This window comes from Malus domestica, chromosome 09 (genome assembly GCF_042453785.1).
Source record: "Malus domestica chromosome 09, GDT2T_hap1".
NCBI classification, from domain to species: Eukaryota; Viridiplantae; Streptophyta; class Magnoliopsida; order Rosales; family Rosaceae; genus Malus; species Malus domestica.
Genome location: NC_091669.1, coordinates 12,504,437 through 12,530,112, shown reverse-complemented (window position 1 = coordinate 12,530,112; position 25,676 = coordinate 12,504,437). Strand labels below are relative to the sequence as shown.

The 25,676-nt window shown below is 32.8% G+C and overlaps 1 protein-coding gene across 1 annotated transcript; it reads right to left on the bottom strand.

Moving 5' to 3' along the window:
* Positions 1-17,642: 17,642 nt before the first annotated feature.
* On the bottom strand, positions 17,643-20,290 carry LOC139187775 (nuclear polyadenylated RNA-binding protein 3-like). The gene is made up of 5 exons (XM_070804363.1): positions 20,279-20,290; positions 18,797-20,151; positions 18,372-18,375; positions 17,987-18,121; positions 17,643-17,747 (listed from the first exon to the last, which is right to left on the bottom strand). Exons 1-5 carry the CDS (start codon positions 20,288-20,290, stop codon positions 17,643-17,645), a joined length of 1,611 nt encoding a protein of 536 aa, XP_070660464.1.
* Positions 20,291-25,676: the final 5,386 nt, after the last annotated feature.

The following is a 25,676-nucleotide window of genomic DNA, read 5'->3' as shown; positions in this document are numbered from 1 at the left end:
ATGAAATTGGAAACATCTTGACTGTTGATTTAAGGGTAAAGTATGCTGAGTTGGGCTAAGTTTAGTCCAATACTTAGGGCCCAAGATGAATTGGGCTTGAGTCATTTATGATGGACGGTATATATTGGGCTTGAGTCATTTAGGATGGAGGATATATATTAGTTTGGTTAAGAATGTTGGCCCAACTTTGATTGCAATTGGGGACTTCTATCATAGTTTCAGGACCGGCTAGGATATGTTGAAGTACTTAATTAATCACTCATTGACGGTTAGATATGATCATTGGAAGTCATTATAATATATATGACCGTTGTTCGGTAATTGTACCAAGTAAATGGATGTATTGTAGACGAGTTTCATAGTTTCTTTTCCTTGTTAATTATTTTTTAAATCTGCAACACATCCTACTATTTGATGGTATTTTTCTTCACTTGTAATTTTTTTTTTTCGAAAAAACGATATTATTTACTCAAAGGGGGAGGGGATGGGCTAAGCTTCATAATGGGCTAGCAATTGTGGTTCAAAATTCATCTTTGGCGATAATCGAAACCTTGTAAATTGAACCCAATACTTGAAGATGTAATTGCTTTTAAAGGTCCGTAATTTTTTTGAGTTGTTCGGTAGGTTGACCTGGATATTATTGGATTGGACTTGAGTATGTGTAGCGAATAGTGGATCGGCCATGGGATTTTTTTTTAGTGCATATCAAAATTGCAAATTTAAGTTACACATTTGAATACAGATTTAACGGCTCTCATTGATGTATAACTTAAATAGTTAAATGTGCACTTTTGATGTGCACTAGAGAAAATTCAAATGGGCCATGAACATTGAGCATTGAGTTTTGTCAATTGTAACCCATGTCTCAGCTTGAATAAAAGACTCCATGGAAATGCATTCAGACCCATGAAACCGTTACAAAAGATCCATAGCAAAATTTAACCTTTATTTTTTTTTCAAACTATTTAGTCATTTGTACCATAAAAAAATTAGAAAAAAAAAAAAAACACTTTTGCGATTGTTCTTTATGGTCAGTATTTGAGTCGTTTGACAAATGCAAAAGACTAGACTTTGTTTACCCCAAAAAAAAAAAAAAAAGACCAAGACTTTGTTTACCATAAAAAAAAAAGACTGACTTTGTTTTTTTCTAGGCATAGAAGGGGACCAAGACTAATTAACATAGAAACTTTTGGTTTGGGGGTTTTTTTTTTCAATGCAGAAAACATGCAAGTGGAAGGAAGTTATTATACAAGTAGAATGAAGGGTTTTTTTTAAGTGTTCCTTCATTTGTACAACAATACATGATATATGTGTCCGTATTTTAAATACGTTGAAAAATCTATCGACAAAACTAAATGCATCTTATGCGTGGTATAAATATATTTTTTCAACTCACTGTGTTTAGAATTCAAACTTTTTCTTCTTTTAATTCAGTTTGGAGTGAAGATTTCGCTTGAAATAAATAAATAAATTTCTTTCCAGACGCTTTGTATGTAAGTTACTCAGTCAAACCTTTGGACGGTGCATTCGAATACGTACATATATTTATGGAATGCATCCCTCTTGCATGCGTGAGAGGCAGAGCTCCATGCAGACGGCAGAGATATCACGATCAAGATATGAGTAAATTAGGCACCGTCGTAATATATATGACAAAAATATCAAACAATAGTTGAGCTCAAGTGTGGACTACTGTGCTAACTACCAGAGAAAGATATACAGCGTGATGCATGTAGCTGCAGCTGCCGCTGTTCATGCATATGCATGCATTTGCAAATTCTTCTTCGTTTTTACCAAATAACATGCATATCAGCTGATAAAAATTGCTTCTTATTTTCTATATAGTATATAATATATTTTATGTCGGTCCAGTTACAATGATATATACCACTCATTGGTACGAGTTTTATGCAAGAATTAACCGTTGTAAAGATCCACTAGATACTATATGTACCATAAAAGACAAACTACAAACTATTTATTCATAAAGAATTTTAGCCATCCTTTCCGTAATATACTCCAATATTGAACCAATTATACTGACCTTTCATGTAAGTGAGAGGTCTTAGAGTTGATTCTCACCAAAGGCGAATTTGAACCACATTATTACTAGCATATTATGAGGCTAAGCCCACCTTTTCCCCTTAGTATAGATAATATCGATTGTTAAAAAAAAAAAATTAGATTAGCCCCAAAAACCTGTCCGGATAACTAAGAATTTCTCCTTTTTTCTCCAAAATCTCTCACATATATAGTGAGCTACATTAATGGTCGACCAGCATTGGGTACTAGCTAACCAGTCGATATTCAAGTATTGCCCTATTTATCTTAATTAGAGCAAGTCCAACGGAGGCTTGTGCCCGATGGACTGTGGATTACACATGACCCAATTGTTGGGGCAATGAACTCCAACCCACGCAGGTTTCAGTGTCGAAGGGTGCCCAAGGGACAGGCCCGGCACAAATTGGTGGCCCGAGACCTCGAGGTGGAGGTGATGCAAGGGTGATGTCAGCCATAATATAAAATTAATAAAAATATAAAATATTAATAAAAAAATGTAAAAAATTAATAAAAATTAAAAAATCCGAAAAAAAATTAAAAATTAAAAAAAATGATTTAATTTTTCTATAAATATGTTATCATTATCTTCCAACTTACACCATAATTTTATATTTTCTCAAATGCTTTGGGTTGTAATTTCTTATATAATGACACGTAGTACAACGAGACCGATTAAAAATCATATTTGAAATTACAAATAAAATTATTTTTTATTATTTTATATAATAAAAATACTAATATTTTATTACCTATTGCCATGGCTATTCAGTGTAGAGATGGAGATGCAAAAGGCAGTTACTGTTTATTGAAGGCTATTCAATAATGACTTGCCCTAGGGGGCTTTGCAACAGTGGAATTGGTCTTAACTCAGCTTAATTTTTTTTTTTCCCTTAAGATTCTTAACCCCAGTACACTAGCTTAATAGCTCAAGTGTACCACTGCCTTCCACCCACTCAGCAAGCATTGGTGTTCTCTTTGTCCAACTTAGTTACCAGAGACTTTTTAGAATACGGAATACGATTCAGTACTTTACGTGTTATAATACAAGTGAAAGAATACCTAATAAGAAAAACTTCTATAACACATAATGTACGGAATCGAGTTACGATAACATAGAAAATTTCTCCTCAATTACCTCTAAAATGTGAAAATTGACATTTTAAACTTTATTTCCCTTCTTTCTATCAAGTCATGTTTTTCTCTCCGTCTCTCTCACTCATGTCACGTGTATTTCTTCGGGCCAAACCCTACTCATTGAACTCAAACACATGGTTATCACATGTTAGGGATCCTCATAATTTCAATCGCTCCTAGAATCTAAAACAATTGTCAATCTTACAAACCAAAAAAAAAAAAAAAAATTAAATCAATTTGTATGATTGTCAATCCATTCTTGTTTAGGCGAATGCATGAATAGTTTGTACCATGTTTTAAATAGGATGATGTTATCCATACACTCATATTTTATCTTTCTCACACACTTCTTTATATTTTTTATCGTCAAATCAAATAAATTGAAAAAAATTAATGAACAAATTAATAAAAGTGTGTGCAAGATAAAAAGAAGTATATAAATAACATTAGCATTTAAATAAGAAAGCGACAATATATGCGTCGACAACGAAAAGAAAGGATCCATACAAAAAGTAGAAAAGAGAAATAAGACTTGTCGAAATAATTAAAGGAAAACTAATGAAAATGGCTTGAAAACTTTGAGTTTTAATGATAAGGACAAAATAAAGGGTAAAGTGAATAGTACCAGGATTGACTTTTTAGTGTAAAAATATGGTTTTTCGTTAAAGTGAACAGTACCAGGTGCTTTTAGTTAAAGTTCCCAATAATTAATGGCATGTGAATCACATGAATTCCATCAACTTTCATTAAATTGAAAGCTATTTGATCATATAAGTTTTCCACAAAAAAATTCAGTTTCCTCATACTAGTTTTCCATTTTTTCTTTCTATCCATTTTCAAAACGATTTCTTCTCTTTTCTAAATTTTTTAAGATGCCAAAAGATCATGTTAGATGACACATCCCGATCCGGAATGTCCAATAGGATCCCGAATCGAGCCGTGCTGGCCGACACTTAGAAGGTGACGAAGCCATAAAGTGTGAATAAATTAAAATCTAAAAATTCCTAAGTACACGAGTGTGCGGTGAACGGGTCTGGACCCATTTCACGCGTGATACAGAGCACAAGTAAAATACAGTAAGGTAAGATAATGATTATACCATCAAAGAAGCCACCTACACTGGGAAGTGCCACGAATTCTCGTCGATACGGAACTCTGCTACTAGAACTTTGAGGGTACAAAAACAGAAAATGTGAGCGAGTGAAACAAAACTCTTCAGACCAATTCCAACTACCAAAGATAGTAGTCCCTAGCCGCAATACCAGTTTAATTTCCTAGGAAATAACAGGTGTGACTATAAATTAAAACCATAACCAAAATGATAGTCTTACGGTTATGCTACGTCAAATATCTCAACAGGAATAAGTAACCCAGGTGAAATAAACCAATAGGAAATGACATGTTAGCCAGATCCACCCATCATGTACGGTTGAATCAATATCTCATCCCATATATGCTAGCATCTCATCACATATCTCATCATAAATTTATACTAGCATCTCATCATATATCATCACATATCTCATCATAAATATATGCTAGCATTTCATCACATATCTCATTATAAATTTATACTAGCATCTCATCATATATCATCACATATATGCTAGCATCTCATCACATATCTCATCATAAATATATGCTAGCATTTCATCACATATCTCATTATAAATTTATACTAGCATCTCATCATATATCATCACATATATGCTAGCATCTCATCACATATCACATCATAAATATATGCTAGCATTTCATCACATATCTCATCATAAATATATGCTAGCATTTCATCGCATATCTCATCATAAATATATAATAGCATCTCATCATATATCATCACATATATTCTAGCATCTCATCACATATCTCATCATAAATATATGCTAGCATCTTATCATATATCATCACATATATGCTAGTATCTCATTACATATAGGCTATCAGCTCATTACATATCTCATAAATCATGGTTAGCATATAAGTCAGAGTCATCTATAGTGACCTGTACGACATATTCATATCTCATCGCATATGCAAATGATATGTCAGCCGGATCCACTTCTGGTGGCCTGTACGTCTATAGCTCATATCTCAACCTAGCCGGAGTCACCTCTAATGACTTATACGGCACTACGCTTGCACACGAGTCGGAACCACTGTAGTGGTCTGTACGACAAGCCTGGGTGTAAATGAATACGCTCAAGTGCTACAATCATGTGAAGAGTCACCTACGAGTCGGAACCACCTATAGTGGTCTGTACGACAGACCTGTGCACCTACCTTGAATTCAAGGTAAGCGTATGGTGCGGGAGGTGAACATTACGTGAAGGAATGTGCCCTAACCACGGGCGGGAGCACTAACACTGGGGTGCAGGTTTATGAGCTTTAAATGCATCTAATACAACATGTACGACTCATAAGCAGCCTGTACGACAATGCCAAAGTTGCCTACTATTCCAACCTGTACGACAGTGTTGAAGTTGCTTAAAACATAAATGTAGTCATACCATAAACCCATCAGTTCAACTAATACTGTATACTTACCTGAACTTACCTATGTGTCATGTGTTCACCTTTGCACTTCAGAGCGTTCACAATAATTATGTGCAAGAAATATACATATGGATATACCAGGATATAAATATGAAATTCAACCATATCATAATATTTCTATATATATATATATATATATATATATATATATATATATATATAAAAACATGTAAACAAATGGCCTAAAATGCGATAACTGTAACGACCCACTCCCGAACTATTTACTTTCGAGAGTAAACATCAGTGATAAGCCCAATTAGACACTAGTTTAATTAACTACCATTACTTATGTTTCCTTACTTCAATTTCTTGATTCTTCCCACATTGATTTATGAACAACATTTAACCACCAAAACAAAAAGTTAAATCTCACATTTTCCACCAATGTCCCTCACAATGCTCAGTTCCCCAAACAAGGCTATTGTCTCAATTATTTAGTCTCATTTATTATACTGCATATAACGTCTCGTTAGATTGCCTATGTACCTTAAACAGGGATCAAGCCATTCGTTGTTCACTATAATTATTTGTAGGTACATACATAAATCACTTTAGAAACGTTTGTGGAATTATCAATTATATACATATGATAAGGGGAAAAGATCCACTCACCTGGAGCTCACACTATGATTCACTAGCATGTACATCGAGGTGTCCCGAACAATTGGCACCTATAACAATTATCGAATCACATTTCAGAACTCTTATCAATAAAATACGTAATTCACATAAAGCACATCCTCAAGGACATTCTAAAATGATTTGATATCCATTGACCAAAGGTCAACCGTCGGTCAAAGATCGACGGTGGGATCCACAACCCTATATAACTCAATCTAGGAGATCCGCAACTCAGATTTTTGATCCGTAACTTTCAAAGATACACATTGTGCTTCTAAAATAACATACTAAAATTTCATTATGATCCAACGGTCGGATCTCCACCAATTGCCCAAAACCAAGTGGCGGTTATCATTTATTTTATAAACTTACAAATCCAATTCAGGAAGATCCGTAAGTTTCTATGGTCCTCAAATATTACGTACTATAATGTATTAAAGTTTGGTGACGATCCAACGGTCAGATCTCGATTACTATCCTATCAAGTGGTGGACCTTAGTGGAACTTTGCTGGATTCTGTAGATTTTGCAGATTTCCTGGGCGATCTTTGGAACTCCATATCTCACTTGTTTCTCAACCAAATTCAACCCATAATATACCAAATTGAAGCTAGAGAAATGTAGAACAAAATTATACCAACTTGGAGTCCAAATGGTGGCCGGAAAATGGTCTGAAAGATTGCTGTCCGCAGGAAAACTGGTAACTCGCAGGAATTTCTGGGCAACCTTTCAACCTCCATAACTTTGTCAATACTCAACGAAATTAAGTGATTCAAAAACGGAAATCATATTTCTCGATGAGACGAAGAGATTGGTATCTTACATGATGGCTAACTCACTGTGGTTTAGCCGAAAAATGCTCCGAAAATGGCGGAGGTCGCTGGAAACTGGGCAAACTTAAAATCGTTATAACTATCTCAATTATCCACCAAATTAAATGATCCAAACATGAGAATTCATCTAAAAAACATGAGGAATCGATTTATACCACTACTAAGGCAAATTAGGCTGAGAAACACCTCAAATCACCACAAACCGTACGAAACCCTCGATTTGGGTAGTTGTCGATTCGCCACCAAAACGAACTCCGACGCCTCATCAAATGTTTCGGCCTTGTTCCAGGGTTCTAGGGGAGTCTAATGGTGGTGGTGGTTGATGGGATTTACTTTGGAAATGGTGGATTGCTGCCACACCACCTCCGGCGCACCCTTATGAAAAACCTTTAAATTACTCTCAGATTCCTTCCAAATCTGGGTGAAAATGGGAAAAAGGAAGGATTAGATGATGATTGGGAGTGGTGGCTTGGTCCACTTCGTGAGAAATCCGATGGAAAACCACCGGAAAGTATGGTGAAAACAGGTCGAAAGGTGCGGGTCAAGGATCCGGCCGATCCCCTCTTCTTTTCCCTCTCTCCTTTCCCTCCTTTCTCCTCCTCCTAATTGGTCCCCTCACCCTCCTTTAAAATTTTGATTGGCTTCCTCCCCACAAAATGGGAGCTCCAATTATTTAACTAACTTTAAATAAAAAATTTCAAACGTCTATAACTATATCGTTATAATTTTGACTCGCAAGCGGTTTTCGCCTATGCATTCGTATCAATGAGTACTACACAAATACTCCAAAAGAATAAGTCATACGTTCCTCTAGACAACGGTCAACAGACATCAAGGTTCTCGCCTCCATGGCATTTTTATCAATTCACGCTTTTAAAATTTATAAAATTGTAAAATTTGGGACGGGTTGTCACATTAAAGGATCTAATTGGTCAAATGATGAATATTTTTCTCTGTGCTTGTCATAAGTTTCTATTGGCAAATATGGTGCAATCGGCAAAAACCAAAATAAAAATCTCTTGTGGGGTGAAATCCTTGACAAGTTTAATTCCATCTCCAACACCAGCCAAACCTATGAAGGTGTTTACGATCATTGGAAGACTATTAACAAAGTGTGCAACTTGTGAAAATGAAGCTTGGATAGAGCCCGTGGCGGAGCCACATTGAGCCTAGGATTGGCCTAGGCCTACCCTGCAATTACAAGGTTTAATACCTATTATCTACACATGCTTACTAAAACTAGTGTGTGCTCTATTTGTTAGTGGTGTTTTGCACTTCCAAAAGGCCATGGTTGGGGACTTTTTGGTATGCTAACACTTTTCAAATTTTTTTTTAACTGAAAGAAAAAACCCTTATAATTTAAGGAAAACTAACCAAATGGGCTTGAAAAGTTTAACTTTTAACCAAAAACCACATTGAAAGTTTATTTAATGGTTAGTACAAAGCCCATTATTGTATCAGCCCAAATACAATAGTCCAGACTAAATAATATTGTGGTTTGTCAATTTTACCCCTAATGGATGTGGTTAACCTAATTTAACTATTCTGTTAGATTACTCGGTTTGGGGTTAGCCGAACATATAAACTAATTGAATTTTAATTTTTGCCGACTAGTTTCAGTGGAATTTTCAATTTTTTTATGAATCTGGTTGAGTGGTTTGAGTAATGCTTGCCGACGAATGTTGAGAGCGCATTTTGAAATCGTGATCGCCGTTGTTCTATTTTTACGGAATAAACATTTGTTTCAGAACAGATTCGCAGTGGTTGCATATTTTGAGATTCTATTGAATCGTTGTCATCGGTGTTGTTCATTGTGCTTGAATATTTTAACTGGAGTGATCGTCTTTCATATTTGGTTAGATTTTCGTTTGGAGGTAATCGACATTGTTTTTGCAGTTTTGTATTCGATTTTGAATTCGATTTTTTGTTTAATTCGAATTCAATTTTGAATTCGTTTTTGTATGTAATATGCTTCGCTTTTATTTGACTTTATATATTGTTGTTGATTTGTTTTCAGATTAGCAGAATGATTCGGTTTGTGAACTTTTCAGTTAGGAGTTTCGAAGAATCTCAGGTAAGTTTTGATTTGTTTGTTTGTTTGTTTTTTTTTTTTTTTTTTGAATTGGAATTCGATTTTGAATTCTTTTTTGCATGAATTATGCTTAGCTTTTTATTTGACTTATATATTGTTGTTGATTTGTTTTTAGATTAGTAGATTGATTCCGGTTTGTGAAATTTTCAGTTAGGAGTTTCTTATTTCGAAGAATCTCTGGTAAGTTTTGATTTTTTTTGTTTTTTTTTTGTTTTGTTTATATTGTATGTTGGTCATCTTGATTTTGTTTTCTTTTTCAGAAATTTATTATGAATTAATTCGTGTTATACACATTTGATGTTGTTAACATTTTTTCAGAAATAGTGTTATTTTTTTATGAAACAGTGTATATTTCAGTTTATTTTATGTTTTTGTGATTCTTGTGTTTTATAACTAGTGTAATTTTGTTCATTTTATATGTATATTGTTTAACTAATAGGTGTTCATTAAACTAAACTATTTATCAAAGTGAACTAGAAAACCACACTTTTTTACCAAAGCAAACTGAACTATTTATCAAACTGAACCATTTAGCAAACTGAACTATTTATCAAACTGAAACATTTAGCAAACTGAACTATTTAGCAAACTGAAGTACAAAACCACACTATTTTACCAAAATAAACTGAACTATTTATCAAAGTGACTAGAAAACCACACTTTTTTACCAAAGCAAACTGAACTATTTATCAAACTGAACCATTTAGCAAACTGAACTATTTATCATACTGAAGTAGAAAACCACACATTTTTACCAAAACAAACTGAACTATTTATCAAAGTGAACTAGAAAACCACACTTTTTATCAAATCAAACTGAACTAGAAAACCACACTTTTTTACCAAAGCAAATTGAACTAACTGAACTATTTATCAAACTGAAGTAGAAAACCACACTTTTTTACCAAAACAAACTGAACTATTTATCAAAGTTAACTAGAAAACCACACTTTTTTACCAAACCACACTTTGTTTATATTGTATGTTGGTCATCTTGATTTTGTTTTTCTTTTTCAGAAATTTATTATGAATTAATTCGTGTTATACACATTTGATGTTGTTAACATTTTTTCAGAAATAGTGTTCTTTTTTATGAAACAATGTATATTTCAGTTTATTTTTTGTTTTTGTGATTCTTGTGTTTTATAACTAGTGTAATTTTTTTCACTTTATATGTATATTGTTTAACTAATAGGTGTTCATCTCATTTTATGTTTTTAACATTTTTCAGAAATAGTGTTCTTTTTTTACGAAACAGTGGATATTTCAGTTTACTTTTTGTTTTGTTTTGTTTTGTGATTGTTGTGTTTTATAAATAGTGTTATTTTTGTTCATTTTATATGCATATTGTTTAATTATTAGGTATTGATTTGTTTTACAAAGATTTGAATTTAGATTTGCAACCGATTAATAAACAGTTGTTGTTTATTAATAAACAGTTATGGAGAATGGTAAACTAGCTCGGTTTACATATGGTGGTTTATGCGTTGTTAGTTCTATTTCATCATCTTCTACCTTCAATCAGATTTGCATTGATCTTTGTTCTAGGTTTAAGGGTTTGAGAGTTGGTTGTTTTGAGTTGCGATATGGTTTGAATGAAAATCCTAATTGCGTGTTAGATTGTGATGCCGATGTTCTAAACATGCTGATGGTTCTTGATATTGTTGGGAAATCGATTGTAGAAATATTGGTTATAGACAAATGTGATGGTTCCATAGTTCAGTTACCTTCGAAAAACACATCTTCTTCTTACCATACATTAGACTCTATGATTATTTCTAGTGAAAATGATCATTTAGGAAAGTATGGTTCTTACGGTGTGCACAATTATATGTCATGTGAATGGGACAATTACATAGAATCTGAGGGGCAAGTCTTTATGGGAGGTTGTGTTGATTTCCGAGATAAGTTGAAGAAGTTTTCTGTTGAATGTAGTTTTGATTTGAAGTATTTGAAGAATGATAAGAATCACATTAGTGCGGAGTGTTCTAGGAAGGAATCTGATGACTGTCTTTGGCGTGTGTATGCATCCAAGTGTGATATTAATAACTTTTTTGTTATTCGGAAGTTGCATAATCTGCATACATGCAAGGGTATGATTTGAAAGAAGAAAAACAAAGTTGTTGGCCGACAGTTTGTTGCTTCTCTCATCAAGGATAAGGTTCAATCAAATCCTCTTATTAAACCGAAGGAGATCATTTCAAATTTAAAACAGTTTTATGGATTAGATATCGATTATTCTACTGCCTATTTTGGCAAACAGATGGCAGTTTTTAAGTTAAATGGTGATGATGTTGATGCTTACAAGTTCTTGCCTTGGTATGTTGAATCTGCTCGTTCAAGCAATCCTGGATCTATTTTTGAGCTTGAAGTTGTACCGTAGAGCAATAGATTTCTTCGTTTGTTTATTGCTTATGATGCATGGATAAAAGGTTTCATGTTTTGTCGCCGGATGTTATTCATTGATGGTACTTTTATCAAGAGCAAATACAAGGGAACACTTCTGTCTTGCTGTGCAAAAAATGGTAACGATGGTGAGTTAATAATTTTAGACTTTTATATTGGATATTATTTGTTTATGTTTTCTTACTGTGCAAAAGAAACATATCCAGAACTAGTTGAAGAACAGTTTAAGAAATAGTTCAATCAGTCTCATAAATAGGTGATACTTTGACTGTATCTGTTTTTTTTTTTTTTGTGCATTGGTCTTTGATTTTATGTTCAAATAAAGATAAAAGGTTGCAGAAGTAGTTCAAACAAAGTATACTAAATAGTTCAATTACAGTTTCAGAAGTAGTTGACATTTGACAGTGCATTTTCACTTTTGCTGTGCAGAGATTTTTGAGGTTGCTTATGCTATTGTTGATTCAGAAACGATAGCAAATTGGAGATGGTTCTTGGCAATATTATCTGGTATATTGAGGCCTCAAGGGAGGGTGCGGATAGACATGATGGTATTTTGAAGAGCATTCGAGAATTCTTTCCCGAGTGTCCACATTCATTTTGTATTGTACATTTGAAACAGAATGTGAGTACTTTATTTCCAAAGGCTGCTGGTGAAGGACAAAAGAAGAAAATGATGAATCTATTGGCAAATTGTGCGTACGCATGTACCCCATCTGATTTTGATGATTGCATGGCTGAATTCAAGGATAATGGGTAAGGGCATGTGAAGAATATTTTGTGTGATTTGCCAAAAGAGAACTATGCTATTGCCTATTTTCCTGGTAAGAGATGGGGATCGATGAGCAATGCACTTTCAGAATCTTTTAACGCCATGGTGTCGAATAGTCGTTGTATGCCACTTATGGATCTTTTTGAAGACATTAGAGTTCGGTTGATGGGTAGTATGGCTGAGAAAAGAATATTTGGTCAGAATATTCATACGATTTTGTGTTCAAAGAAAGAAAATGAGATGAAGTTGATGTTGAAGGAGAGCATGCATTGGAGGATTAGTCGTTCTGATGCGGATGTTTTTGAAGTTAGGATAGAGTGGAATCGGTTTGTTGTTTGTCTGGATGATAGGACATGTTCTTGTGTGCAATGGCAGCATAATTGTTTCCCATGTTCTCATGTTTTGCAGGTGTTGCAACATGATAATCGTGATGTTTTTTATTACGTTGATGATTACTGGAAAGCAAGTTTTTATCGGAAAATATATCAATTTGTCATGCATCCATTTTCAGATTTGGAAAAACCGACAGTTGATACTATCATAAATGGTGCGAGGCCTCCAATTACAAAGATTCCGTCTGGAAGACCAAAGAAAACTAGGATCAAATCTGCTGGGAAAATCAGTGGGAGTAAGAAGACTGTCACTTGTAGTAGGTGTGGTTGTTCGGGACATAACAAGGTTTCATGTAAAGTTGTTATACAAGAGGGTTGATTTTTTTTCTTTTTTGTTTTGAGAGATGGGAGTTTTTGGTGATATGTACCAGATTTTCATTTTGGATATTTTTTTTATTTTGTTTCAATTGGTGGTTGGGAGTATGTAATTGTTGATTTGGAATTATGTTCGAGTAATAAATATGAATTCAATGTTTTAGTATTTCCAGTTTTACAAAACAGTATGTTGAGTTTGATAAATAGTTGAGTTTGATAAATAGTTGAGTTTGATAAACAGTGAATACATATCTATGTTTATGGCTTTATGGTTTCAATATCTGTTTTGTAGGTTGTATGTAAGTTTGTGTGTTGCATTTTGTAGGAGGCAAATATGTTGGTTTTCATTCTTGATCTAGTTAATATTCCATTTTAGGTAAGAGAAAATGAAAAAAAATCACACTACTTATGAAAGTGAAGTAGAAAACCACACTTTGTTACCAAAGCAAACTGAACTATATATCAAAATGAATTATTTATGATAGTGAACTAGAAAACCACTTTTTTATCAAAGCAAACTGAACTATTTATCAAACTGAACTAGAAACCCACACTTTTTAACTAAGCAAACTGAACTATTTATCAAAATAGATTAAAATTTAGATTAAGTCATGAAACATATATATATATACAGAGAGTTGTGTCAAACATGTTTGACAATGACATTTGTAAATCATAGCAAAAGTAAGCTTGAACATGTAAGTATTGCTTCAGTTTAGACCAATGCTTTCCACCATCTCTCAGATTTTCATCTTGAACCTTAAAAAGTACATCCGAATCAAAATTACATATAATGCGTATTTTTTATTTTTTATTCTAATGCCCAATGCTTGTGAGTTGTTGTGAGATTTCGATATATGCTTCTTGTTCCCTTGTCCAGCTGAAATCATGGTTCATCAAATCCACGAAGATATGTTTCCTTGCTTTCATTACTTGATGATCTTTGATACATCCTTGAACCTTCCGGTTAGTTGATAGTTGGTCAATGAAGCTCATCATGTATAAGCCGCAATCTAATCTGATTTACAAAGAAATTCATGGAATGATTATGAGTATTAAAATGAAATGAAATGTGTGGTACAAACTATTTCTATAACTGTATCAAATTATTCATATTGTTTCTGAAACTGCAGTAAGCACAAACTATACATAAATATAACTAAAATGCTTTTAATTTTATAACGTATGATGTTGGTTTCTGTTGTGCACAGGTTCTGTCTTCTTTGATTTGGAATTCAAAGTCACTTTTGATGGAATTAATTTTCGTCGTTGTGGCTTGAGTTGAATCCATAGCATTTGAATTGCTTGTTGATTTTCTTGCTTTATCCAGCCAATATTGAACAAAGTGTCCCTGCAAAAATTTATAATGTAATAATAAGATGATTGTTTTCTATAAATATGACAGAGTTTTTGGTTGTGCGTTTTTGCTTACCATAATTTCTGCATTTTCCCAGTAGCAATCAAAGTCCAGATCTTCATCTGTTGTGCTTTGTCGAAGAGAATTGTAGTGAATCATTTCTGCATTTTTTGTATCCAAAACTACTAAGGAGAAATGGTTGTAATGAAACAATGGGAAGAAAATCTTTGATACTATTCCATATTGGTCCATCAATTGGTTGTAGAGCCTTTCCTTGTTTTGCAGAGTTGTTTAAATGCTTTGTTCATTGATGTTGTGCTGTTGAAAATGAAAATCATCAAATATCATAATTACAGATTAATTGTTCTAATTTTTATATGTATATGTAAATAATTTTTGCAGAATATTAGTTGTTTTGTTTGCTCACAAAGATTGTTGTGGAGACATAGAAGTTTTTTTTGTTTCGTGATGTTCTCTTTTTCTCTTTTCATGTAGCAGAAAGAATCAACAATCTGAGTTGATGTAGGTCCATTTGCCATCAAACTGTGCAAGTCTTCTTTCAACATCATTATTCTGTAATAGTTGAAATCTGTAGTTTCAGCCGTCCAGTATTCATCGCTGCAGGACAGTGCAAAAGTATGAGTTATACAATAATTCGTCAGTGCTTATAAAGTTATGGGAGTGTGTAAAAACTTCAGTTAAGAGTTTTGTTTTGTATTACTTACCTGCTGTCTATTGACCAGAATTGAGTTATTCTTCTTCTATCATCTGGTTTCAGCATCTTGTGCACTTGAAGTTGTGTCCAATTCACACTGCTGTCTATGTGATTTGTTGCTGGAAGGTCATCCGGTTGTGAAGAAGGCTCATCTTTTAAATCCAGGTTGAATGATGGAATTTCACCCAAGAGTTTCTTTCTGTTTTTTGTCGTTGGCTTTACTGCTTTTTGGCTAAATGTTTGCTTTTTGACTTGTAGATCATTCTTGTTGAGAGCATTGTTGCTTTTTAGAGCTTCAATATCTGTTTCTTCAATTTGTTGCTTATTTGATTCTGAAACTGGTTTGGCATTTTCCTTTTTCTTTTTCTTTTTCTTTGGAACTAGTTTGGCATTTTCCTTTTTCTTGTTCTTTTTCTTTTTCTTTGGAACTGGTTTGTCATTTTCCTTTTTCTTTCTCTTGATTGTTGTTGGTGGTTGAGCGTTTGGCATCTTTTCTTCTGCATCCTTGATTCACAATTGTTCTGTTCTTTAGGTTGTGTTTCCCTCTTCCTCTGCCTTTGTAGTGGTTGTTTTTTTTTGCACCTTTTTCTTTGCAATTTGTATTGGTTCTCCAACTTCTTCTTCAGTAGTGGTGTCAATCTGTAGATGAATTGTCTCCTTCTTCGTACGTGATCTGTTTTCTATTTTTCCAAGCATTTTCCTTTGTTCTGTCCTCTTTGTTGTTTTGGATATCATTTTGACATTGGCTTTGGTTGAGTTTGACATTTGTACAGTTATTCTAACTGAAACCATCTGTCAATATAGTTTTTATTAGAATGCAACTTGATCTTAAACAAATAAAAATCAGTATGAGTACACAATTATATTTGAAACATACCAATGTGAATTACTATTTATGGAATTGGAAAACATTTTTATAACTGCATAAATCTTTATAAGATTCATATAACTAAATAAATTAGAAATAAAAATGTACAATAGGAGGTGTATTATGTGTAAGATCTGGAAAAATTGCAATTCTATTTATAAATGAAGCAATTGTAAACTGTTTCGTAAACACTGTTTATTAAACTTTAAAAAACACAAACTATTTACTGAATGTAAAAATTATTAACAGACAATTACATTAGTTCGTGCAATAGCGTAATATATGTTTATACTACTTGTTCGTGAATGCATCCCAGATTTTACTATTTCTGTACATTTCAATTCTATTTACAAATGAAGCAAATTGTAAACTATTTCGTAAACAGTGTTTATTAAACTTAAAAATCGTGAACTATTTTACTCAAATATAAAAATTACAAACAGAGAATCACACTAGTTCGTGTAATAGCATAATGTATGTTTATATATTGAACGATTAGCTAGTAAATAGTCTTTTCTTGGGTGGATCTGTGATGGATTCGTACTGATAGTAAATAACAAAATAAATTTAAGCAAATAGTATAATCTGGGTTTTGTTTAAGTTGATGCATGTTATTCTATATGCTTGATTCCAGTAGATGTTTGTTATATAAACAATGAACCGTATGATTTTGTGAAATATGTTGAGAAAAATTGTAAGATTGTTACCTTTTGTTTATTTTCTAGGTATTTCTGCGACCAAGTTGCTCAGCGAAGTTGAAATTTGCGTGAATTCGTCCTTAAAAGAACTGGAATGATGTACGAAATCGGGAAATGAGGATTGATGATTTGAGCTGGGGGCTGGGTTTCTGTTTTTTTTTTTATAGTGCATGCAGTTTCTTCATCGTGGCTTATCTGTGCGTGAAAATGGGAGTGGTGTTAGGGAGAGAGAGTGAAGTTAGCGCAAGAGTGAAATGATGATTTTTGCTGGGCGTTAATTATGCGTGAAGGATGGGGTGCTGATTTGGAACTGAAAAAAAAAAAAAGCTGTTATTTTTCATTTTTTAGATATAGTGTGTACATATATTTCAGAAACAGTTTAAGTTATCTAGTTTTTTGTTTTGCATAAATTTATCTAATTTGGTAACTATATTTTTTGGATAATAAAAGGGAACTTTAACAAAAAAGGAAGTGTCAAAATGTAAGCATGTGAAATTTTTTAATATAGTTCTCATTCTTATAAGTTATAACTCAAAGAATCAGGTATGTAAAGTTGATTGGCTTCATATTTCCATATATTCGTAGTTAGATGACATATAATTACTGAAAAAATGAACTATTTGTTGATTTGTAATACTGTTTCGTAAAGTGTAAAGAGTGAAAATCCAACTATTTCTGAAACTTCTTATGACATTATTTTGCAAACTGCAAACTATTTTTTCAAGTATGAGTCTTGTGTTTGTATATATGATTTTCATGGTCCTTCTTATGTGTTTGAATGTATAAATTTGATTGAAAAATATAGAGATCAACTTGTTGTTTGTACTTACGAGTCATCCTTTTGTTGGGCGCAAGTTAAGCATCTTTCAATATCTATTGTGAGATTGCTGTCTCCTTTGAAATCTTTGTAAAATGCTTCTATTTTGTCTCTCTGCCAAAAAAAACAAAAAAAACAAAAAAAACATAAAAAACAAAAAAAACAACAAAAATAGAAATTGTATTATGAAGTTTGATTTTTCCTATCAGCATAAGAATATAATTTGTAATTGAATTATAGTTTTGTTCTTACCACTTGAACAACATGATCAAAGTATAGGTCTGTATTCCCATGTACCCTCGGTAGTTTGGAATTGTAGTGTGCATTTTTCCATTTTTAATGTCCCAAACTACCAAGCTGAAGTGAAAGTAATGCTTGATGAATATGAAGACCTTTCCTACTTTATCCACATTATCTTGTAAGACTGTCTTCAATGTTTTGTCAATGTGCTCCTGATCACTCTTGCTTTTATCAATCTCCATATCATTCTGAACCAAGAATACACATGTATTTATTAATCTTAATTAATGAGCAACACTAATTCTTAAACTGAACCAAAAAATACACTTTTTTTTTTCAATCTCCATATCATTCTGAACCAAGAATACACATTTAAAGTTTTAAAGCGAATCCAAGGCCTTTTGGAGGAGGCAAGTATACAAAGCAAACTGAACTAATATCAAAGTGAACTATTTAGCAAAGTGAACTAGAAAACCACACTTTGTTACCAAAGCAAACTGAACTACATATGAAAGTGAACTATTTAGCAAAGTGAACTAGAAAACCACGCTTTGTTACCAAAGCAAACTGAACTACATATTAAAGTGAACTAGAAAACCACATTTTTTTGTAAACAAAACTGTTTGGCACTTACAAATATGAATGAAGGAAGATACATATTTTTTTGTTGCCTCATTTTTTATTCGTTTTCTGCCATTGTGTAGAACGAAGCATCAATTATGTTGGCGTCGATTGCTCCATCCACAAACAATGATGTCAGATCTGATTTTAGGACAACAAGGTCAGTCGCCATGGACCCTTATCTTGGTTGCATCCAGAAGTAGTCCCTATATCAGAAAATAAAACGTATTATATATCTATGTATATGTGTGTGTGTGTGTGTGTACACATGTATTAAGTTATGATTAATAATGTAAACTTACATTTTCTCTTGTCTGTAATATTCCTTGAATTTTTCTTTTGTCTCATCTTCAAGTAACTTGTACGCCCTTGTTGATGCAGGTAGATGATACCGTTTGTGAAGCTTTTGCTTTACAGGTTTCTTTGCAGCCTTCTTTGCAGGTTTGTTTGCTATTTCTTTAGCAATTGGATTCAAGGGTGATTCAACCTTGGGCTCCTCCTTTCCTTTCTCAATTATTGGTTCCAATGGTTGGCTTTCTGATTGAAAAATTGAAGGGCTTTCATTGTCACTCACAGCATATATGTATTTTGCCTTCTTTTGTTTTCTCTGGATGGGGATATAATCATAATGTGGATCGACATTTGGTTTACGATCATCCCTCTTTCGAATATTTTTTACCAGTGTTCTCGTCTTCTTTTTGGCAGTCTCTTTTCCTTGCTTTTCACCATCCTTGATAGTTGGAGTCTGCATTTGAACATCTTGTTGAACTCTGGAGGTTCCTTTTTCAGTGGCAGTGTCTTTTCCTTCATGTTCTTGATCCTTCTCAGCTTGATCCTCCTCATTTTCATCTGGATCATGATCAATTGCATGCCTTTGTTTTGGATCCTCCATAGCCACATCATTTTCAGTTGCATTCTCTTGAACTAGATCCTCAGTAGCAGTATCCTTATCATGTGTATGCTCTTCAACTTGATCATCATTATCTGGATCTTCTTTAGGTGGTTCATCCTCCTCTGGATCTTTCTTGGTTGAAGCATTTAGATCTGGTACTATTGCTTGATTTTCCAGTAGCTTCTTCTTCAAACTTCCAATTTCATCCAGAAGTTTATTTACTTTCATAGAAGCTGCTGTGTTATTTAATTGCAACTGTATCATTTCTGTGTTCATTGAACTAATCTTCTGCTTGTCCTCAAGTCGTTCTTGCAGAAGCTTTTCAATGTTTCTATTAAGGGCTCCAGTTGTTTGATTCATTACAATTGAATCTGTGTGTAGGTTGTCGAGTGCATATATCATCATGTGACTGAGGACTAGATACCTCTTTTGATCCATGCTCGCACGTCTTTTAAACTTTTCAAAATCTTCCACACCTAATGTGTTATCAATCCCGATGAAGTCCTTTTGATAACTTGCATCAAATTTCATGAATTCTTCTTGGTACAGTTGATCAAACTGTGACTGAGCTTCAGTGATGGTGATGCTTTGATCTTCTTCAGCTCCAACTTCAGTTCTCTTCCTTTTCCTTCCCGTTGTCTTCTTTTCCTTGTTCTTGGAAGACTCATTATTTTGTTGAGGATAAGGAATGACATTACATTCTTTTTTGTTGATGTTGGAATGCTCCTTTGTTGGTTCTTCAGAACAAGGAATACCTCCACCAATCTGCACAGTGACACATTAAATAGTTGTTAAATTACATAATAATGTCATTGTTTCGTAAACATTGTTTATTAAACTTTAAAAAACGCAAACTATTTACTGAATGTACAAATTATTAAAAGAGAATCACACTAGTTTGCATAATAGAGTAATATATGTTACTATTTATTGAAATACACTTTTCTTTTTGACACTATTTCTGTTTTATATAAATGACACTATTGCTGGATCTGTTTTATATAAATGACACTTCTGAAACTTTAAACTGTAAAGATCACTATGTTATGAAACTGTAAAGTGCAAAAATATACTGTTTATTGAAATACTTTTATTATTTGTCCTTACCTTAATTTCTTCAACTTGAATGTCTCTGATTGCTTTGTGGATTTTCGTTAGGTCTCATCTTCCAATGGCAGGAATCATGTTTTCTCGCCCACTTATTGTCTCCACCAGATTGGTGTGAAGACAAATCCAATACTGCATGAAATAAGAACTTTGAATTACTTTCTTGTGTAATTTATAAGACATAATTCATGTTTTTTAAATATAGTTCTTATTTCTTACCAAAATAAGGGCAGTGCATCCGCTTGTTGTTGCTGATTCTTCTCCATTTTTCTTTTTTTTTCTTCGATTTGTTAATCCTCTTGAACAAGTAGTCCCTCACTCCTTTTGCCCAGTTGTATTTGCTGATTTGGTCCAAAGCTCCACAAATTGTTATGAAGCTCCACGCTATGTAAGTTCCAGATGTTGCAAATAACAGTGATTGTAGCAGATGCACACATATAATTGAAGCAGTAGCTTTTGCCCCTTCAGGAGTTTTGTCTTGGACTGATTTTTGGTATGCTTCAACAATGTCCTTTTTTTTCACTATTTTTTGCTTTGCAAAGTATGCTTTGACAAGGCTGTCTTTCATGTTCTTTGTGGATTTGTCTGTGTTTGGTAGTTCAACCCCTTGGTTGTTCAATCCAAATATTTCAACGACGTCTTCACTTGTTATTGCTTTTGGCTCATGATCTCCGAATTTGAACTGTTGTTGCTTGGAGTCATGGCATTGTATGATCTTGATCAGATCCATATCAGACTTCTTTTTTATGTTCGTTGAAACAATTTCATCATCCATGTAGAACTTGATTAGACTCCAAAATGGTGTCTCGGCCAAATGATTGATGACATCTTGGCGTTGTTGAAGCATTGGTCTGTACAATTGCATTGCATTTGCAAACCCGAAAACGTTGCATCTATATTGAACATAAGAAGTTGCAGGTCTTTTATTCTCTTTCTTACATGGACTCTTTACAGCGAAAGTCTTTATTCTTAGTTTCTTTGTTCCGTCCATCTGTAAGAATAAACATAGTTTAATTATTACAACTATTTTTTACCAAAGCAAACTGAACTATTTAGCAAACTGAACTATATATCAAAATGAACTATTTATTAAACTGAAGTAAAAAACCACACTTTTTTACCAAAACAAACTTAACTATTTATCAAAGTGACCTAGAAAACCACACTTTTTTTACCGAAGCAAACTGAACTATTTATCAAACTGAACTATTTATCAAACTAAACCATTTAGGAAACTGAACTATTTATCAAACTGAACTATTTAGCAAACTGAACTATTTATCAAACTGAAGTAGAAAACGACACTTTTTAACCAAAACAAACTTAACTATTTATCAAAGTGAACTAAAAAACCACATTTTTTTTACTAAAATAAACTGAACTATTTATCAAGGTACACTAGAAAACCACACTTTTTTACCAGAGCAAACTGAACTATTTAGCAAACTGAACCATTTAGCAAACTGAACTATTTATCAAAAATGAAGTAAAAAACCACATTTTTTTACCAAAACAAACTGAACTATTTATCAAAGTGAACTAGAAAACCACACTATTTTACCAAAATAAACTGAACTATTTATCAAAGTGAATTAGAAAACCACACTTTTTTACAAAAGCAAACTGAATTATTTATCAAACTGAACTATTTTACCAAAACAAACTGACCTATTTATAAAAAATGAAGTAGAAAACCACACCTTTTTACCAAAACATACTGAACTATTTATCAAAGTGAACTAGAAAACCACACTTTTTTAACAAAGCAAACTGAACTATTTATCAAAGTGAACTAGAAAACCACATTTTTTTACCAAAGCAAACTGAACTAATTAGCAAACTGAACTACAAAACCACACTATTTTACCAAAATAAACTGAACTATTTATCAAACTGAACTAGAAAACCACACTTTTTTACCAAAGCAAAGTGAACTATTTATCAAACCGAACTATTTATCAAACTGAACTAGAAAACCACACTTTTTACCAAAGCAAACTGAACTATTTATCAAACTGAACTATTTAGCAAACTGAACTATTTATCAAAGTGAACTAGAAAACCACACTTTTTTACCAAAGCAAACTAAACTATTTATCAAACTGAATTATTTATCAAACTGAACCATTTAGCAAACTGAACTATTTATCAAACTGAACTATTTAGCAAACTGAACTATGTATCAAACTGAACCACTTAGCAAATAGAACTATTTATTAAACTGAAGTAGAAAACCGCACTTTTTTACCAAAACAAACTGAACTATTTATCAAAGTGAACTAAAAAACCACACTTTTTTACCAAAGCAAACTGAACTTTTATCAAACTGAACTATTTAGCAAACTGAACCATTTAGCAAACTGAATCATTTAGCAAACTGAACTATTTATCAAAATTAAAGTAGAAAACCACACTTTTTTACCAAAGCAAACTGAATTATTTATCAAAGTGAACTAGAAAACCACACTTTTTTACCAAAGCAAACTGAACTATTTATCAAACTGAACTATTTAGCAAACTGAACTATTTATCAAACTGAACCATTTAGCAAACTGAACTATTTAGCAAACTGAACTACAAAACCACACTATTTTACCAAAATAAACTGAACTATTTATCAAAGTGAACTAGAAAACCACATTTTTTTACCAAAGCAAAGTGAACTATTTATCAAACTGAACTATTTTACCAAAACAAACTGAACTATTTATCAAAGTGAACTAGAAAACCACACTTTTTTAGGAAAGCAAACTGAACTATTTATCAAACTGAACTAGAAAACCACACTTTTTTACCAAAGCAAACTGAACTATTTATGAAACTGAAGTAGAAACCACACTTTTTTACCAAAACAAACTGAACTATTTATCAAAGTTAACTAGAAAACCACACTTTTGTATGAAAACAAACTGAACTATTTATCAAACTGAACTAGAAAACCACACTTTTTTTACAAAACAAACTGAACTATTTATCAAACTGAACTATTTAGCAAACTCAACTATTTATCAAACTGAACCATTTAGCAAACTGAACTATTTATCAAACTGAACTAGAAAACCACACTCGTTCGTGAAAGCATCCCAAATTTTACTATTTCCTTACATTTCAATTCTATTTACAAATGAAGAAAATTGTAAACTATTTCGTAAACACTGTTTATTAAACTTAAAAATCGTGAACTGTTTTGTAAACACTATATATTAAACTAAAACACCACCGAAATAGAATGTTGATTATATTTAAGTTATTTAAGCAAAGAAAACAACATATGAGGGCAAGAAAATACTATTTAAAGGTTATAAGAAAACGAGCAGTTATCAAAGTGAAGTAAAAATATACCATTTTGCAGAAACATTGCTATTCGAAGCATGCAAACTTACATATTACTGTAAAATCACCAAAAATATCAGAAATTTTGTGGTACGTACCTCTGTTTCTTCTCTGTTGCTTTTATTTCCCAAATTTTTTATGTGTTTTCGTCTGGATGCAAATCAGAACTGTGAACTGGAAACATAATTCATTTTTTAGAATCTCAAACATGCAAATGCACATATTTAGTAAATTAAAGTAAGAAATCATCAAGAATATTAGAAATTATAGGTTCGTACCTGTGTTTGTCCGATTTCGACTATGCAAACATACAGTTCGAATTGGAGTAATGGAGTGTAGATTATTGCTTGAAAACTTGAATCGAACTTGAAAACGCTTTGAGATCTTGACGTTTGGAGTAATGGAGGTTTCGATTTTTTGGTACGGTGTGAAGGGGTTGGTGAACATTAATGGCGTTGGGAGGGATGATGAATTTTAGTAACTTCGGCTAACGGGCCTGGGTTAGGCTCCGTTAGGGGCAATTTTGGAATATTAATTGTTATGCGGTTTGGGCTTTTTGGTGAGCCCGTGTGTTTTAGTTTTGTAGGGCCTAAGATAAAAGTTTTGTGTCCTTATGATTAAAATTTAAGCCCTTTTCATTAAATAATAGTTTAGGATGGTTTTTCATTAAATAAAAGTTAATTCAATCCCTTTTCATTAAAGCTCCCTATAATTTATCTTATTTTTTACCATATTAAAGCTAAACCCCCCCCCCCTTTTTGTTATAATTGGCCTTATGTTTTAACTATAAAAACCATATAGTTGAGAGCAATGTCTTAGTTTAAGTTATAACCTTAAATTTAGTTTGCATTTAATGTGTTAATTTTTTATATTAAAACTCGTAAAGAAATTTTGTTCTTATGATGTAATCATTTCAATACTAAGGTTTTCTTACAAAATTAAGGCTCCACCATTCTTGTTTGATTAAAATTTTCCATGCCAACACAAAAACAAAGACTTTAATTTTCCTCTCATTAGTTGTATTGTAATTAATTTTTCTAATTTTTTTTTGTAGGGCTTTAAAGGCCCCTCCTAGTTTGATTTTCTGGTTCCGCCACTGGATAGAGTCGTGGTTGATGCCACTAGTGAAAAGAGTTCAGAAGAAGGATTGAGTGTCTTCCTTCATAGTTTATTTTTCATGTGCACAATTTTATTTCCAACTAATTGATTTTTTTACTATACCTTGCATAGATTTTGAGAAAGCAATGACGATTTACAAGATAAGGGTTACACCCGCAAACTTTGTTTTTAAGTTGTTTCATGCTTGAGACATCCTCAAGAATTGTCCAAGGTAGCGAACCAATGCGGATCAATAATGGGCAAAATTATTTGCTAACGAAAGCTTAAGCGTGAATGTTGATGATGATGTTGATGTTGACGAACTGGTGACACATCTTCATCTATAACAAGGCCGCTAGGAATAGATAAGCAAAATGAAGCAAAAAAAAGAAGGGAAGATGCAAGATCTGACTGGTGCCAAGCTTTGTTCCAGAGTTGAAAAATTATTGAAAGGTGTGAGGTAATGAACGCGGACCTCAAAAAATATACTCCAAGTTGGAAGAAGTTCTTTCATGATAAGCAAACCGAAATTATAAGACGCCATGCCATAAGAAATGTCTTCTTCGATTCATCTAACGATCCATCTAGTGTCTATTGCCCAAGTCCACCACCAAGTCAACCAAATCCCTACGAATATTAGTATTAGTAATTGTTGTAATTTTTATTTTCTAATGTCTATAGTATTAATTATCGTGTTTTAATTTTTAAGAAAGTGTTTTAATTATCGTTCGTATTTGTAACGACCCAAAATA

Excerpts from the sequence above, each read along its gene's own strand:
- LOC139187775 (XM_070804363.1), bottom strand. Across the intron at positions 17,748-17,986 it reads ATTACTTTCACTTCAGCTTG|AGAGACAAAATAGAAGCATT; the intron begins GTAGTTTGGGAC and ends TTTTTTTGGCAG.